This window comes from Mesocricetus auratus, unplaced genomic scaffold (genome assembly GCF_017639785.1).
Source record: "Mesocricetus auratus isolate SY011 unplaced genomic scaffold, BCM_Maur_2.0 Super-Scaffold_100003, whole genome shotgun sequence".
Taxonomy (NCBI): domain Eukaryota; kingdom Metazoa; phylum Chordata; class Mammalia; order Rodentia; family Cricetidae; genus Mesocricetus; species Mesocricetus auratus.
In genome coordinates this window covers 59,501,503-59,518,015 of record NW_024429188.1, presented here as the reverse complement: position 1 = coordinate 59,518,015, position 16,513 = coordinate 59,501,503, and the positions used below count along the sequence as shown (strand labels likewise).

Sequence of the window (16,513 nt, the reverse complement as noted above, 5' to 3'; positions counted from 1 at the left end):
GAATCTAAAATGGCTGAAAGACACTTAAGAAATTCTTCAGCATCCTTATCCATCAGTGAAATGTAAATCAAAACAACTCTGAGATATCATCTTATAACCTTCAGAAAGGCTAAAATTAAAAATACCAATGAGAGTTTTTTTCTGAAGAGGAGGCAGGGAATGGGGAACACACCTCCACTGCTGGTTGGAGTACAAAGTTGTACAGCCATTTTGGAGATCGGTATGATGGTTGTTCCAGGAAATAGGAACCAGTCTACATCAAGATGAAGCTCTTAAACTCTGAGACACATACCCAAAGGATGCACATTCATACAACAAACATATCTGTTCAACTATATTCATAGCATCATTATTTGTAATAGCCAGAAACTGGAAACCTTGAAGCCCCTCAATCAAAGAATGGATGGAGAAAATATGGTACATTTACACAATAGAGTACAACACAGCAGAAAAAACATTAGTGTCTTGAAATCTTCAGGCAAATGGATGCAACTAGAGGAAATCATCTTAAGTGAGGTAACCCAGTTACAGAAAGACAAACTGCGTTTGTACTCACTCATATATGGATATTAGACATAGAGAAAAGGATTAGGAGCCTACAATCATACCTCAAGAGAAGCTAGGGAATGAGGAGTATTATAAGAGGGCTAGACATGGTCCCATAGTGAAGCATTAAGGACAAGAGCCCCTGAACACATTGGGAGAATAGAGGTCGGGGAGGGAGGTTGAAGAAAGAGGTGGGGAGAAGCAGAGGGGGGAGGATCATGGTGGATCAAGAAGATTGAGCTGGGAGAGGAATAGAGGAGAGCAAGAAAAGAGACATATAAATAGAGGGAGCCACTATAGGTTTAAAGAGAAATATGCCCTCGGGAATTGTACAGAGATCCACAAGGATGACCCTAACTAGAAACCTAAGCATTAGTGGAGAGGATACCTTAAATGCCCTTATCTTATAATGAGATTGATGACTACCTTAAATGACATCCTAGAACCTACAACCAGTAGCTATTGGAAGCAGAAGCACAGAACCACAACTAAGTTTTCTAATTTAAATGAAATATAAATATGTTTCATATTAATATTTTGCTTAATAATAATTCAGTGGCTAACACACATATATACATACACATATTATATCTTAATTGGAAATAATCAATTATTCTACTGAAGTCAGTGGCAAGTGGATCTATGTAGGCCAACCTGATCTACTTACGTAGTGAGTTTGTGACCAGAAAGTCAGGAAAAATTAGTGGAACCTTGTTTAAATAATAGACTAAAAAGAAAGAAAACTACAATATATTCCTTATCTTCCCATTTCTTTACTCCTCTATTTAGTAAATATATCATTGTTTTTTTTTACAAAAATTTGTCAGCTTCTTACCATACACCCCTCCAAAAAATGGTTTTTGGGGAATGTAGGTTTTCTGTACATGAAAGTAAGTCCATGCAGTTTACAAAATCACATGGAAAGTAAGCCCATTCTTTTTGTAATACATAATAATATTTTAACTTTCTTAAATCTTTCAAGATACAAAATGTAACCTACTTTCATGTCCCAATTTCCTCTTCCTCATTTCCAAATTGTCTGAGTTCATTATCAATTCCAAAATCCTTAAGATTGAGAAATATTAGTCACGGGTTTGGAATGCACTCTTCACAAATACCAGTGGACAACAATCAGACAGCTATGAAAATATTCCCGAATAAAAAAGAATATATAGACAAATATGCCCTACAGGAGTACTTTTTAAAATTAGGAGAGATATTGTTCATTCAGTGAAATTTTAATACAGATGCTGTATTATATTATTAGTTATAACTACTATATTGGCATTAAATTCATTGCTTTTAAATGCTAGAAAAAACAATGTCTTATCTCCCCCCACTTTGCTGTCAGAATTTCATTAAAACTTGTGTTTTTAATTTTAAAATAAATTTTTGAGGACTTTAATATATAACCATGTGTTACTTTATAAAGGGTATTCTCAATATTAAATTCCCTAAAGTTTACACTAGAGAGTATCCATCGTTAGAAAATATATAAAATTAAGAACCACAGTGTGTTCAACTTAAATATAAAAAATAAAAAGCCATTGTAGTAAAACCAAAAAAAAAAAAAGCGGGGCGGTGGTGGCACACGACTTTAATCCCAGCACTCAGGAGGCAGAGGCAGGTTGATCTCTGTGAGTTCGAGGCCGGGCTGGACTGACAGCCTCCAAAACAATACAGGGAAACCCTGTCTCATAAAACCAAAAAAAAAAGCCGTTGTAATGAGTCGAGGAGAATTGATTGATTTATTCTGAATGAGTTGAAGACATTCACTGTGACTCTTCTTATCAGCTCAAAGAGGAAAAGCTGAGAGAGGCCCTGAGGCACAGCCAGCTTCAGTCATTTTTTCTCGCGTCGCTCATGGTCCTCTCGCACATTTTCTAAAGTTAACACCCATGCTGACCCCATAGCAACTCTGTATTGACCACCCAAGCTCCACCCACATGACCCCACGTTGACCCCACGTTGACCCCACGTTGACCCCACGTTGACCCCACGTTGACCCCACGCTGACCCCACGTGTCTATCACACGCCATTTTGTTCTTTGTGACCTCACAGTGTACTCTGGAACAGCTATCCAGACATTCAAGTCTGTTCTCCCGCAATATCGCCAGCCGGAGGCCGCTGAGTGCTCCTGTTCTTGAATGCTCTGCGGACCTGTGCCCCCTAGACGTTGTTCGGCAGCCTAGGATCACAGCCTCACAGCAATCCACCGAATTTTCCAGAATCTGACCCAAAATCTTCAGGTAGAATTGAGGAGCTAAGGTCTCCAGGCCTTGGCTCTCCGCCTGCCTCTTCCGTCTCTGAATTATACCTTGATAACTTGACTCAGCCTAATTATATATCATCTTCTCATCTCTCTCTATATCCTAGGCTCAGCAGAGTCATCACAGGCTGCCACAGAAGATAGTTCAACCTACTATGGAGAAGGTTGCACTTAAGAGAATTCAGAAGGAGTTATGTGCCATGAATCAAGATCCCTCCGCCCAGTGTTCGGCGGGGCCGGTTGCAGACAACCTTCTCCATTGGCAAGCAACTATAATGGGTCCAGAAGACAGCCCCTACGAGGGAGGGGTATTTTTCCTCTCAATCCACTTCCCATTCAATTACCCCTACCAGCCCCCCCAAATTACTTTCATTACCCGTATCTTTCATCCCAACATAAACAATAATGGCAATATCTGCCTCGACATCTTGAGTTCTAAGTGGTCACCGGCACTCACAATTTCCAATATACTACTTTATATTTCCTCTTTACTATGCGATCCAAACCCAGACGATCCTCTGGATCCTGAAATTGCGACGATTTACCACACAGATTTAGAGGAGTATAATAAATTAGCTCGGGAGTGGACCCAGAAATATGCCATGTAATTTCAACACATAATTCCGTGATCAAAATAATAAACCTTGCGGTTTGCTATATCTGTTGTGTTTCATTTATTACTTAGATTGAAGTTATCCCTTTCCAGTCTTTTCTAGATAAACACTGTACAGTTTTCAGACTAGGGTAACTAGGAGTGGGTTTGCAGGTGGAAGAGAAGAGGAAGTGAGTGGGATAAGGGCAGATGGGGAGTGAGAGTGGAAGGGCAAATGGATTGGCTGTGTGGAGGTGAGAGAAGGGCAGATGGCAGGGAGATGGGGGTGAGAGTAAGGAGAGGGGAAGATGGGTGGCATGAGCAGGAGGGAGGGAGAGAGTGAGAAGGATGGATTGTGTGGCACAGAGAGGGTAGGGAAGAGGAGAAGGACAGATGGGCTGGATGTGGAGAAGGTGGAGGTAACGGTCGGAATGGCTCATGGATTGGGTTTGGGGGACTTGGAAAGTGAGGAAGGATAAATGGACAGGAGGTTGGGAATGAGGGTGAGGAGGACAGATGGATGAAATGTGGGAAGGCGGGCTGTGAGTAAGAAGGGCTTTTTGCAGCATACTGGAGAGCAGGAGATTTGAGGTACTTGGAAAAGATTCAAATCAGTTTCAGGTTAGATTTGCCTAAAGAATCTTTAAATTAGATCTGGGAATAAAAGCAAGACAAAGCTGTGCTGACATTAAGATCTAATGGTAAGCAGTACCACCAAACAGTAATGGAGGAAAAAAATTTTTGACAAAGAATTTCTATGTAATTAATGCTATGTATTTTTACAATGTACTTGATGTTATATTCACCCTCATTAAGTAGTCCATGTTGGCCTGAGTTGCAGATCTTTTTGCCCCAATATTCTCCTATATTGTCATGAGTTGCATGAGATTATAGCTACCTTCATTTCCACACTGGGAAATTTTCAATGTGAAATTTCTACACAGTATTTTGAGATCCATATTTTTTCTCTCCAAATTGAGTAGATTAGGAATTGTTATAAGCAAATTGTTTGGTACCTGTCACTACACCTGACTTTTTGTCTGCATACTCTGGGTCTAAACATAGTTCCTTATGCTTACTCAACAAGCACTTTACTAAGTCATTTGTCCAGGCCTGTGTATAATTTTTTCTCTCAGTTTTAATGGTTTCTGTGAATGTCTATTGCCTCCATTGCTTCCACTTGATAAGGTAATGTATTTTTACAGAAGTATGCACTTTAGTAAAACTGCTCATTCCAAAGTGAGACAGACATGAAGGCTCTGGGAGCAACACATACATTTGTAAGGGACACTCTCTGTGATCTAGTTCCTCTAATCACACCCTATTTCCTAATTTTCTTTACCTCCCAATTATGACACCAAAAGATCAGCCCTTTAAGTCATTAACATTTAAGTGTGGTATCCCATGCTCTAATCACTTCCCTAAAGCCTTGTCATTGAAAAAACGAAAACAAGAGTCCTGACATTACAAGACAACGAACCTCAAAAGATGTGATTTATTTGTTTTCTGTTGTCCATCTACTACTTGTCTAGCAGTCTATCCTTAACAGAAATTTGGTTCCCAAGTCAGACCCCATGAAGAAAATAATTTTCCTTTCCCTTTTTTTCATTTAAATTAAAAACAATGGTATTTTACATATCCATTCCAGGTCCCTCTCCTTCCTCACTGATTTTAATCATCGTTGGTTGAATGAGAATGGTATGGTGTGAAGTACTGGAACATGGGCTAATTACTTTTTTTCAGTTACTATATCACCAAAAAAAATGACATGCCCTTACACTTGTAACAATTAATTGCCAACAGTCTTTGGATACAGGGAGTTCAGCATTCATTCCCCATAGAGTAACTGAGTAGGTTTAATGAATTTATATCTTTTTGGACTATCTAAATGCTCCTCGAAGTAAAGTCAGGAAGACAAACATCACACAAAATATCACATCTTTTCTCTCATACACGGAACATGTTACCCACAAAAAACACCATAAATATACTGGAAGCAAGCCATTTGAGAAAATAAAGTACACAAGTGTGAGGGGGCTTTGAGAGAATAGAAAGCAATTGGAGAGTCAATATAATCAAGGCATCAGATCTACTGTGGCTAAGTAATTTATAGTCCTTGCACAATATGCCTAATGCCTCTGGGAAAACTATGTCTTCCTCATTTCAAGAGATTTCAGAAGCAGAAAGAATTGGTTGAGACAATTGCTGCCCAACAAATCAATGTTAGCGCCAGTTTCCCTATAATCCTATAATACAAATAAATTACTTAACAAAGCCATGTAAATGACCTCTAGTTTCTTTTTTGTTTTCAGTTATTTGTTGAGAGCAATTTTGATTTACTAAGAAACACTGTGTGAATAAAGACTTGCATCATTAAAACATGACTCGTTGTGGTAATGTAATGTGGAATTATTGTCTTGATGATGATATAAAATGTCATGGCTAGATATCTCCAAGTAATTCCAAGTAATTCCTGAATCCTTTTTTTGTTTTTTTTTTTTAATTTAAATTAGAAACAAGCCTGCTTCACATGTCTGTCCCAGCTCCCTCCCTCTCCCCTCCTTCCCTGCCCCCACCAAAATCCCAGCCTACATGCCTCATACCCACTCCCTTCCACAGAATATGAAGATTCCCCCCACCCCTTATGTCAATGGTTGAGTGAGCCTCTCCTCTCTCCATGTGGAATGGGATCCCAAAGTCCATTCGTACACCCGGGATAAATGCTTATCTACTACATGAGGACCCATAGATTGCCGAGGTCTCCTCACTGACACCCACATTCAGGGGTCTGGATCAGTCCAATGCTTGTCCTCTCAGTCATGAGTCTGGGGTCCATGAGCACCGCCTTATTTAGGGCCCCTGTTTCTGTAGGTTTCACCAGCCCTGTCTTGACCAACTCCTACTTCTCTGCAAGTAGATTACAGTAGTTCGCTTCAATGTTTTTTTGTGGGTGTCTGCCTCTGCTTCCATCAGCCATGGGATGAAGGCTCTAGGATGGTATATAAGTCTTTCATCAATCTCATTATCTGAGAAGGGCATTAAAGGTAACCACTCCAATATTACTTAGAATGCCTGTTGTTGTCATCATTGTAGAACTGTAAAAATCTAACTAGTTCCAGATCTCTCCTCAAACCTATAATGATTCCCTCTATTATGGTGTCTCTCATCCTGTTCTCCTCCATTCTTCCTTTGACTTAAACTTCCTGCTCTCCCTTGTCCTCCTTCACTTCCTCTTCTCCCCTCTCTCCCAACTCCCTCTCCCTTCCCCCATGCCCCCAATCCACTCAGGAGATCTTGTCCTATTTACCTTCTCTGGGATACTATGCATATCTCTTTAGGATTATCCTGTTTCCCAAACTCTCTGGCAGTGCGATTGGAGGTTGGCAATCCCCTGCTCAATGTCTAAAATCCATATATGAGAGAGTACGTACTATGTTTGTCATTTTTTTTTACCTGAGATACATCACTCAGCATGGTTTCTTCTAGTGCCATCACTTTACCTGCAAATATCAGGATTCCATTTTTTTTTCTGCTGAGTAGTATTCCATTGTGTAAATGTAACATATTTTCTCTATCCACTCTTAAGCTGAGGGGCATCAAGGTTGCTCCCAGTTTCTGGCTATTACAAATAATGTTGCTATGAATATAATTGAACAAATGTGCATATTGCACGAATGCGCATGTTTTGGGTAAATGCCTAATAGTGGAATTGCTGGATCTTGTATTATACTGATTCCCATTTTCCTGAGTAATATCCATACTGATTTCCAGGTGGGTGGTGTACAAATTGGCACTCCCACCAGCAATGGAAAAGTGTTCCCCTCTCAACACATCCTCTCCAGCCTAAATTGTCATTGATGTTTTTGATTTTAGCCATGCTGAAAGCAGTGAGACGCTATCTCAGAATTGTTTTAATTTGCAGTTCCCTGATAGTTAAGAATGTTGAGCACTTTTTCAATAGTCTATCAGACATTTTAGACTCCTCTATTGAGAATTATCTAGTTCTGTACACCATTTTTTTGTGGGGGCTTAAGGGACTTTTATTACATCAAGGTTTTTCAAGTTGGCACAATGTTTTTCCAAAACAAGAAAAAAGACTAATGCTAACTATGCTTCTACAAAAAAGTAAAACATTCCTAAAGAGGTGTGCTAATTTTTGCCAACTTCATACACATGAAAACATTGTGGCCACCTCTCCTTAAGAAAGTCTAGTTCAGGTAACACTAGAGTCCAGATAAAGAACATTATACTTTAGCTACTCTCTGTTTAGAATTACAACCACAGATATGAAGATGTAGCTCTCTGATCTGAAAATGTCTTTATTCAGAAAATGGACTCCAAGGAAGGTTAAAAAGCAATACCAGTGGGCACAGGTGCAGAACTGGATGTGGTCATTCAGAGCATTCAAGGAACAACATGGCAATATAAATATCCAAAAGTATGTCTTAGGTCTTCAGAACAAAACGTGTAAAGAATTCCTAACTAGTCAATGGTGCAGCAGTTTCTAGATGGGAGAGACAGTTAACATTAAAGTCCTGAAAGCCTTTTCCTTGGTTAATTACATGGAGACAGTTTGCCTTTGAAAACTCCTTGAAACATGGATAAAGATATTACACAGGTCCACTGTTAAAACAGACAACATGTTACAAATTACTTGTGGTATAACGTATTCCAACAAAGCTTAGAAAATAAAGATGTGGAGCTGGCTTTGGACTAGTTGAATAGTCATCTCCTCTGCTGACGAATTCTTTACAAGTTGGACGCAGCAGTATGGTATGTTCAAACTGTGCCGTGTATGATCCTTTAATGTCACACAGTGGTGGATATGGATCTACTATGCCCAAGTCACACAGATTCTTCAGAGCCATTAAATATTTACTTTCTCCCAAGCGATCCAGCTATCTGCGGCAGAAGGCAAGGATGCCAAAGTTTTCACTGATGACATTTAGCAAGTGTTTAGTTCTTGGAAGCCTTATTGGCACAAGTCCCACATCAAAGTTTTTCATGTAGTGTGAACATTCCATGTCGTCATGAACCACACCCTTTCCTGTGCTACCAAAGGTTTCAATGGCATACACCTCTCCTTCCTCCATTCTTGTAGCCTCCCCTCCTTTCACAATGGGCACTGTTTTGCCAGCGTGGATTCTATAAGGTCCAATCGAGTGTCCATTTAGATTACGGATGGGTTTCACTTGGTAACTCTTCCCATCTATTTCTACTTCATAGGATTCCATTACTTCTTGAATGGCTTCACCAACATCACAAAGACCACCAATTTTTAATTGGATCCTTTGGTATTTTCGAGACTTGCTTCTTAAGTTCTTTGTAAATTTTAGAGATCAACCCTCTGTCAGATGTGGAGTTGGTGAATATCTTTTCCCATTGTGCGGGGTGTCTTTTTGTCTTGATAACTGTGTCCTTTGACTTACAGAAGATTATCAGTTTCAGGAGGTCCCATTTGTTAATTGTTGATCTCAGTGTCTATGCTACAGGTGTTATGTTCAAGAAGCAGGCTCCTGTACCAATTCCTTCAAGAGTACCTCCCAATTTACCTTCTAAGCGGTTCAGTGTGGCTGGATTTATGTTGAGGTCTTTGATCCATTTGGACTTAAGTTTTGTGTATGTTGATAGATATGGATATATCTGCAGTCTTCTATGTGCTAATATACAGTTATACCTGCACCATTTGTTGTAGATGCTTTCTTTTTCCATTGTATAATTATAGATTCTTTGTCAAAGAACATGGGTTCCTATATGTGGGGTTTAATATCAGGATTTTCAACTCAATTCCATTGGTCTACCTGTCTATGATACTGCTTTTGTGTTCAGGAAGTGGTTTCCTGTACCAATTCGTTCAAGGGTACTTTCTACTTTCTCTTCTAAGAGGAAGAAATATCATTTTGACTACATGAAATTAATAAATATCTCAAAGCAAAGGGAAAAATCAATGAAATGGGATAAGTTAATTAGTAACTAAATATATGGCAGAAATTAATACCTAGAATGTGTAAACACAGAAAATATGTAAGTGGGCTGTATACCCAATCTATAAGTAGCCTATTAAGGGCAGGACCATTTCTCCAAGATGAAGTACAAATGGCCAAAAAACTTGTGAAAAATATTCAATATCCTTATCTAACTTATAAATGCAAATTAGAACTATACTGAGATGTGATTCCTCTCCAGTTGTAATAGCTATCATAAATAAAATATATAACAGGAAGTACTATTGCATATTTTGGACTAATTCTTATATAGTGCTGATACATTAGTGAAACTACTCTTGAAATCAGAATTGAGGTTCCTTACTTATATAACTGAAACTAGGACTACTATATGACACAATTCTGGGCATGTTACAAAATGAGTCTAAATGAACATACCATAATGATATTTTCCCATCCATGTTTATAATTTTACCATGCACAGTATCCAAGAAAGGCAATCTTGATATGTATCAATACATAAATTAAAAGAAAATATGGTATATTAATTTTATTTGGTGGTAAATAAAAGTGAAATAATGACATTTGAAACTGGGCTGGTTTAACACACAGAAATGGTCGACCTGAACAAGCTGGAGCTATTGAACCCCATATTCATGGCTGTGTGGAAAGCATGGGACTTATCCAGACCCCTTGTTGGTGTCAGTGAGGAGGTCTAGGAAATCTATGGGGCCTTGGGTAGTATTTATCCATGTTGTACAAATAGACTTTGAGTTCCCACAACAAGGGATGCTCTCTCAGCCTGAACTCTTGAGGGAGGGTCTAGGCCCTGCTCTGGATGAAATGACAGACTCTGGAGAGCCACCGTGTAGGGCCTCACCCTACCTCGGTATCGGAGTGGAGATTGGGTGGAGGACTGGGGGGACTGGTAGGGAGGGATGGGGAGGAGGGGAGGGAGAGGGAGCTGGGATTGACATGTGAAACAAGCTCATTTCTAACATAAGTCTAAAAAAAGAAAGAAAAAAATGAAACAACTGGACATCACTATATTAAAATAATCAAGACTCTGACATCTTTTTCTTTAGCTTAAAGTTTTAAAGATGCAAAATGACATTGCTTGATTTATAATTACATGGTTTAACTCAAGGAAATTGTCAACCCAGTATATTTTACAATGAAAAGCATGGTAGTTTCTAGGAGGTATGACCCCTGTACTCTTGGTCACTTGGCCCATTTAGTGGCACTGTTTTTGGAGGTTTTGGTGGTTCCAACTTGCTAGCAGAAATATGTCACTGAGGGTGGGCATTGTGGTTAAAAGCCTAGCCACTTTCATTCACTCTTTCAGGTTGTGTTTACAATTTGAAAATTCTTTCATCTCTCTGCTCCTGCTGCAGTGTCTACTCTTTGCCACCATGCCTTCCTGTCAGGATGACTCTTATCCTTCTGGAACCGTAACCCAAATAACCTCTTCAGGAAGTGACTTTCAGTCATGGGGTTTTGTCACAGCAATGGAAAACAACCAGCATAGTAATATAGTAATACAATTTTAAATAGAAACTAAACCTTGATCAAAATAATTCAGGGTGGAAATATGGCTCAGTTGGTAAAATGCTTGCTTAGGATGAAGGAAGCCTTAGATAAGGTTCCCAGTACTTCATAAAAAAGAGAAAGAAAGAAAATTGAGAAAAAAGATACACTCTTGTAAACTGGGCACTCAGGAAGTGGAAAATGAAGTATGAAAATTTCAAGGTCATCTTCTACTACATGGCAAGCCTGAGGTTATCTTGGGTTACATGATACCCTACATGAAAAAACAAAATAATGCTGGGCAGTGGTTGAACATGTCTTCAGTCCCAACACTTTGGAGGCAAAGGCTGTTGAGTCTGAGGCCAGCCTAATCTAAAGAGCTAGTTCCAATACAGCTAGAGCTTCATGAAGAAATCTGTATTGAAAAAACAAGATATACAGAAAGATAGATAGATAGATAGATATACAGACAGACAGACAGAAAGATAGATTGATAAAACTAAGGGGTAGAATGATAGCTCAGTAGGTACACTATTTGTTTGCTAGGTAAACGTAAGGGCCTAAATTTGGATTCCCCAGCTATCAACTGAATGTCAGTCATGACAACATGCTCCTGTAATACCAATGCTGGAAGATGAGCACAGGAACATCTTTAAAGTTTGCTGGTCAGATATTCTACCCAAATTGGAGTGCTATGGTTTCTGGGGGAGATGGTGAAGAAATAAGTGATGTAATCTTATGCCCCCCCAAATACATGCGCACATACATGCATACTCATACAATGAAAAGTAGGGAGAAAAAAATAGTATGTAACCACTCTTTTAAAAGTATTGAGTTTTACAACCAGTGATCAATTTCTATTCCCCCTATAGAAACATGTGGTGCAATTACACCTTAATTAATGAGATACACTTTCCTCAAGTAATTAAATACTAGATTTTCAAACTTATCCATTAGCTTATTTCATTTACTCATTCTAACTCATTCATTTACTAATGCATTTAACAAATCATTACTGACTGGCAAGTATTTTTTTTTGCCTGGCACTGAATGTGTCTCCCTAAAAGCCCAGTTTGGCAAGTATGCCAGTTTGGTGAGCTGAGAAAAGAGGTTTATCCAGTTTTCTCTATAGATGGAATTTTTTTCTATGATTTCAGCAGTTATGGAAGACTTCTACTTGTAAATCCAATTCTGTTTCCTTCTTTACTATCCAACTGTATGTATTTCTTTGCTTTCTGCAAATTTGGATATGGCTGTATAACTGATGTTTCTCTAGTCAAATGTCACCAGATAGCATTTATACTACAACAAATTCTAGTCCATTACATTCTCCTGTTTTGAATTCTTTAAGTTTTTCCATTTCCAGTAGATGATGTGCTATTTCCAGGCTAATCAGAATGACCTGTGGTACATTTGACAACACTTCCTGCATGAAGGGCCCCTAAATGTCTATGTAAAGAAAGCTTTCAAGCCTGATAATTGAAGGTAAATAATCTTCAAGTGTTCCATGTAGCAAAGCTTCATTTATACTGTGAAGTTTGACTCTATTGATTAACAAAGGTGATGATACCTCAAATCCTAGCCAGTGAGGGGTGTGACCAACTCTGTGCATACCTATCTTCAATGCTTTCAGTGTTTACAGGAGATATGGACATCAATACAGACTGCTGCTGCAGCAGGGTTACAGACCCAGACAGGGCCCCCGGCAGTAGCCCAGGCCTGGGTGACACCATGGCTCTAGGTGGCAGTGCAGGCCCCAGCAGAAGCTCATCCCTCAGACACTAACCTGGTCCTAGATGGTGACCCTGGAGGCTCCTGACATTCACGTGACCCTTAGTATGGGACAATGGACATCAACACAGCCCCAAGCTGTGTTTGGAACACAGATTCAGAAATGGTTCTTGGCAGCAGCCTGGGATTGGATGTAACCATGGCTTCAGTTAGAAGCACAGGTCTCCTAGATCGTCATAAACCCAATGTCAGTGTGGTCCTTGAACCCTCACATGGCGCCAGGTGTGGGCCCGGGTCCTGGGCATCCACATGGCCTTCGATGGCAACAGGAACCTCAGACAACAGCTGTAGGAATATAAAGCCTATCAGAGGAGAGATGAACCAACCTGGAGTCTGCCTGAGGTCCTTGCAACGTGCTCTGTCAATGATCCTGATCATGCCTAGCCAGTGAGGGGTACCCACGCCATGTCAGTGGATCAAGGCCAAGCCTAAGTGCTGGGAGGAGGGTATATAAGAATCTTTCCATTGCTAAATAAATGAGTCTGATGTTTGCCTTTTCCCTGACTCTTGGTATCTGTGTCCTTGACCGTGCACCTTCTCTCCTCCTCCCCTGAGGGAGCTGTTATGACCTAGCAACAATCAGCATAGGTCTGGCCACAGATCAGTACCCCACAACACCCTGGCCCCAGGTGGTAGTGCATGTCACTCAGATCTGTATGGGCTATGCAGCAGCACAGCCCTTGGTCACCAAAAAGGCCATGGGCACAGTAAAGATGGAGTATTCTTTGGACCTCCATCTAATAAAAAATGACATGGAGATTATTATTTATTATGAAAGCTAGGCTTGTCCCAACAGCTCTTATAACATAAATTAACCTATTTATAGTAATCTACATTTTGCTTTGTTGCCCTTTACCTCTCTTCCATTTTGCACCTGCTGTTCCCTCTCCCTGTCCTCTGGAGTCTCTCCTGCACTTATATTAATCTGCCCCGAACTGCAGGACTTCAACATGGGTCTGGTGGACACCTAGGAGAAAGATAGAGGACAGGGGAATACGAGAATGGATGCCAATACAGTATTCTGTTCAAGGCATCATCTTTATTCATCACAAAGGGATTTATGTAGAAGTGAGGAGGGTAAGGGGTGAAGGTGTACTTGCAGCTGCAGGGACAAGAGGTCAGTGGCGGAGGTGGTCTGCTGCGTTGCCTGGCAACCTAATCTACAGGGCAAGAGGTCAGGGGTAGAACCTTCTATGTTGTTTGCTAACCTGACAGCAGGGTCCGATCCTATGCATTACAATTTACAATTTACTATTCCCGAGGACCTTGTAGTTTTCTAATTAAGCTAATCTTTAACTGACAGATAAACTGCAGGCCTGTTTCTTGGAATTTGCTTTATATCAGAAGAGGTGGCAGGGTAGTCTTCGTGTCATGTCTTCTCTATGAGTATGTGATAGAGCCTAGATGACTGATGGCTGGAGGTCCCTGACATTAGTTTGTCTCTACCCAGAAGTCATGCCTAACCTCTTCCTTGCTATTGGCCAATCAGAATTTATTAAACAAATCAGAAGGTGTCTTGGCAAAGACACATTTTCTCAGTCTTTTTCTGTTCTTATAATATTACCTTTTACACAACAGCATACAGTTGGAATTGCAGAACATGCAGTCTTTTCATCTCTCTCTCTCTCTCTTTCTCTCTGTCTCTCTCTTTCTCTTTCTCTCTCTCTTTCTCTCCTTCCCTCCCTCCATTTCTGTCTCTCTCTCCCACGATTACTATATAACTTAGAGGTACTGAACCATTTTTATTCATTGTTATATCATATTTCATTATGTGTACTATACATTCTTTACACATTAGCATGTTGATGGATATCCTGTTGCTAATAGGTGTTTTGCAATTAGTTATAAGGTTTCTATATGCATGTGCATATTTTCATGAAGACGTAAATTTCAATTCATTTAAATAAACACTGGACAGCAATTCTTGGATTATATGATTATAGACTATTCTAAGTTTTTAAGAAATTTTCTAGGCTGGAGGGATAGCTCAGCCATTAAAGGCTGGGGTCACAACCAAAATTATAAGAAATTGCCAACCTGTCTTTCAAAGTAAATTCATTACTGCATAACCTACCTTTATCAGATATGCCATTGAAGACTTTTTTAACCATGTATGTCTTACCTTTTCATTCTGTTAACATTTTTTTCTAGACTAGGTTCCCATTTTCTCAAATCTCATTTATTGAATGTTATATTGTTCATTCTGTTATTTTGGGGGTGTTGTATATATAAAATATATCACAACCAAACTATAGTACTCTTGATATTCTCTTGCATTATCTTCTAGTGTATTATAGTCATTAATATGATATTTATGTCCATGATCTATTTTGAGTTAACTTTTAAGTGTTTAAGTTTATGCCTCCATTCATAATTTTGCAGGGCAATTTATGACTTTTCTAGTCTGAATTGTTGAACAGAATGTCCTTTCCATTTTTCATTATATTTGCCCAAGGTTATTTAATTGTATTTTTGGTTCTGGATCTACTCTTTTTTTTTTAAAAAAAGATACTATATTGACTATAAATTCATGAATCTTGAATTTCAGTAGGTTTAATGCTCTAACTTCATAATTCCCCTTTGATACTGTTCTGGTTATTCCAGGTCTAACTTTTAAATATAATTTGTATTTTTATTATTAATAGTCATAGAATGATTTATAGGAGCTTGTATTGCATTTTTGATTAAATAGACCAGGTGAAAGAATTTTATCTTGAAAACATTGTGAACATGAAGCATCTCAGTTTATGTTTTCTTTGATTTAAGAGGTTTGTAGACTTCCTCAAGCAGATATTATACATATTTTTAGAATTACATGAAAGTACTCAAATTTGTCATTAATGACATAATACAGGGATCAAGTTCATCTCCAGACCCCATTTCCATTTTCCAACTACACCAATATTTGCTTGAATGTGTCTCACTGCAACTTAACTACTTGTATTTCAATAACCCACTAAATCCAATAGTAGAGCTCCTATGATTATAAGTGTAGGGCCATTCACTGAAGAATAAGAAATTTATCAGCACGAATGTCCTAAATGACAAAAATTCTCCAACCTCAAAATCCATAAACTGCCATTAGCTCCTCAGTAAGGTGGTAGGCTTTGGCAGCTCCTCCATCACCTAGGTTTGAATTTTGGTTTACTGGATTTTCTGCAGATCTTGAGCGTATCACCACTGGATTTATGAATGTAATAACCTTGTCAGGTGCAAAAGTCACTATGAAACAGCACTCTTAAAAATTCTCAGCTCCTGCAAACAGTCTGCTCTTATTCTACAATGTTCCCAGATGCGGTAGAAAAATTAGGTGTTAGAGCGAATCCAGCTTCAGGTGAGATTGGGTCTCCGGCTGGGACTGTCTGCCCATCACCCATCCCCCTCCATCTTCGGGGCCACTCTGGGCTTCCAGAAGAGCCGCCCACACAGGAAAGACATCAGCCCTTCCAAGACCCCAACCCCAGGGAGTCCAGCTTCAGGTGAGATTGGGTCTCCAGCGGGGAGGACCACCCGCCCATCACCCATCCCCCGTGATCTTCTGGGCTGCTCCTGGCATCCAGAAGACCCGCCCACACAGGAAAGACATCAGCCCCTCCAAGACCCAACCCCAGGGAGTCCAGCTTCAGGAAAGAGATCAGCCCCTCCAAGACACCAACCACAGGGAGCCCAGCTTCAGCTGCAGTAAGGAAGGAGACCAGTGGAGACGGAAAGACCCCACCAGCACCCACTGGAAGAAGAGATGGGAAGAAGACAGAATAAGAGATCACTCAGCAATAGAAACACCAACATGACCCCACCAGAATCCAGGGATCCAACACCAGCAAGACCCGAAAAGCACTACA

General features: G+C 39.7%; 1 protein-coding gene and 1 pseudogene across 1 annotated transcript; one reads left to right on the top strand and one right to left on the bottom strand.

The window, feature by feature from the left end:
- Nucleotides 1-2,598: 2,598 nt before the first annotated feature.
- LOC121139844 (ubiquitin-conjugating enzyme E2 2-like) lies at nt 2,599-3,460 on the top strand. The gene is made up of 2 exons (XM_040743851.1): nt 2,599-2,796; nt 2,924-3,460. Exon 2 carries the CDS (start codon nt 2,972-2,974, stop codon nt 3,422-3,424), a length of 453 nt encoding a protein of 150 aa, XP_040599785.1. The 5' UTR covers nt 2,599-2,796; nt 2,924-2,971; the 3' UTR covers nt 3,425-3,460.
- Nucleotides 3,461-7,866: 4,406 nt separating this feature from the next.
- Nucleotides 7,867-12,613, bottom strand: LOC121139777 (annotated as a pseudogene).
- Nucleotides 12,614-16,513: the final 3,900 nt, after the last annotated feature.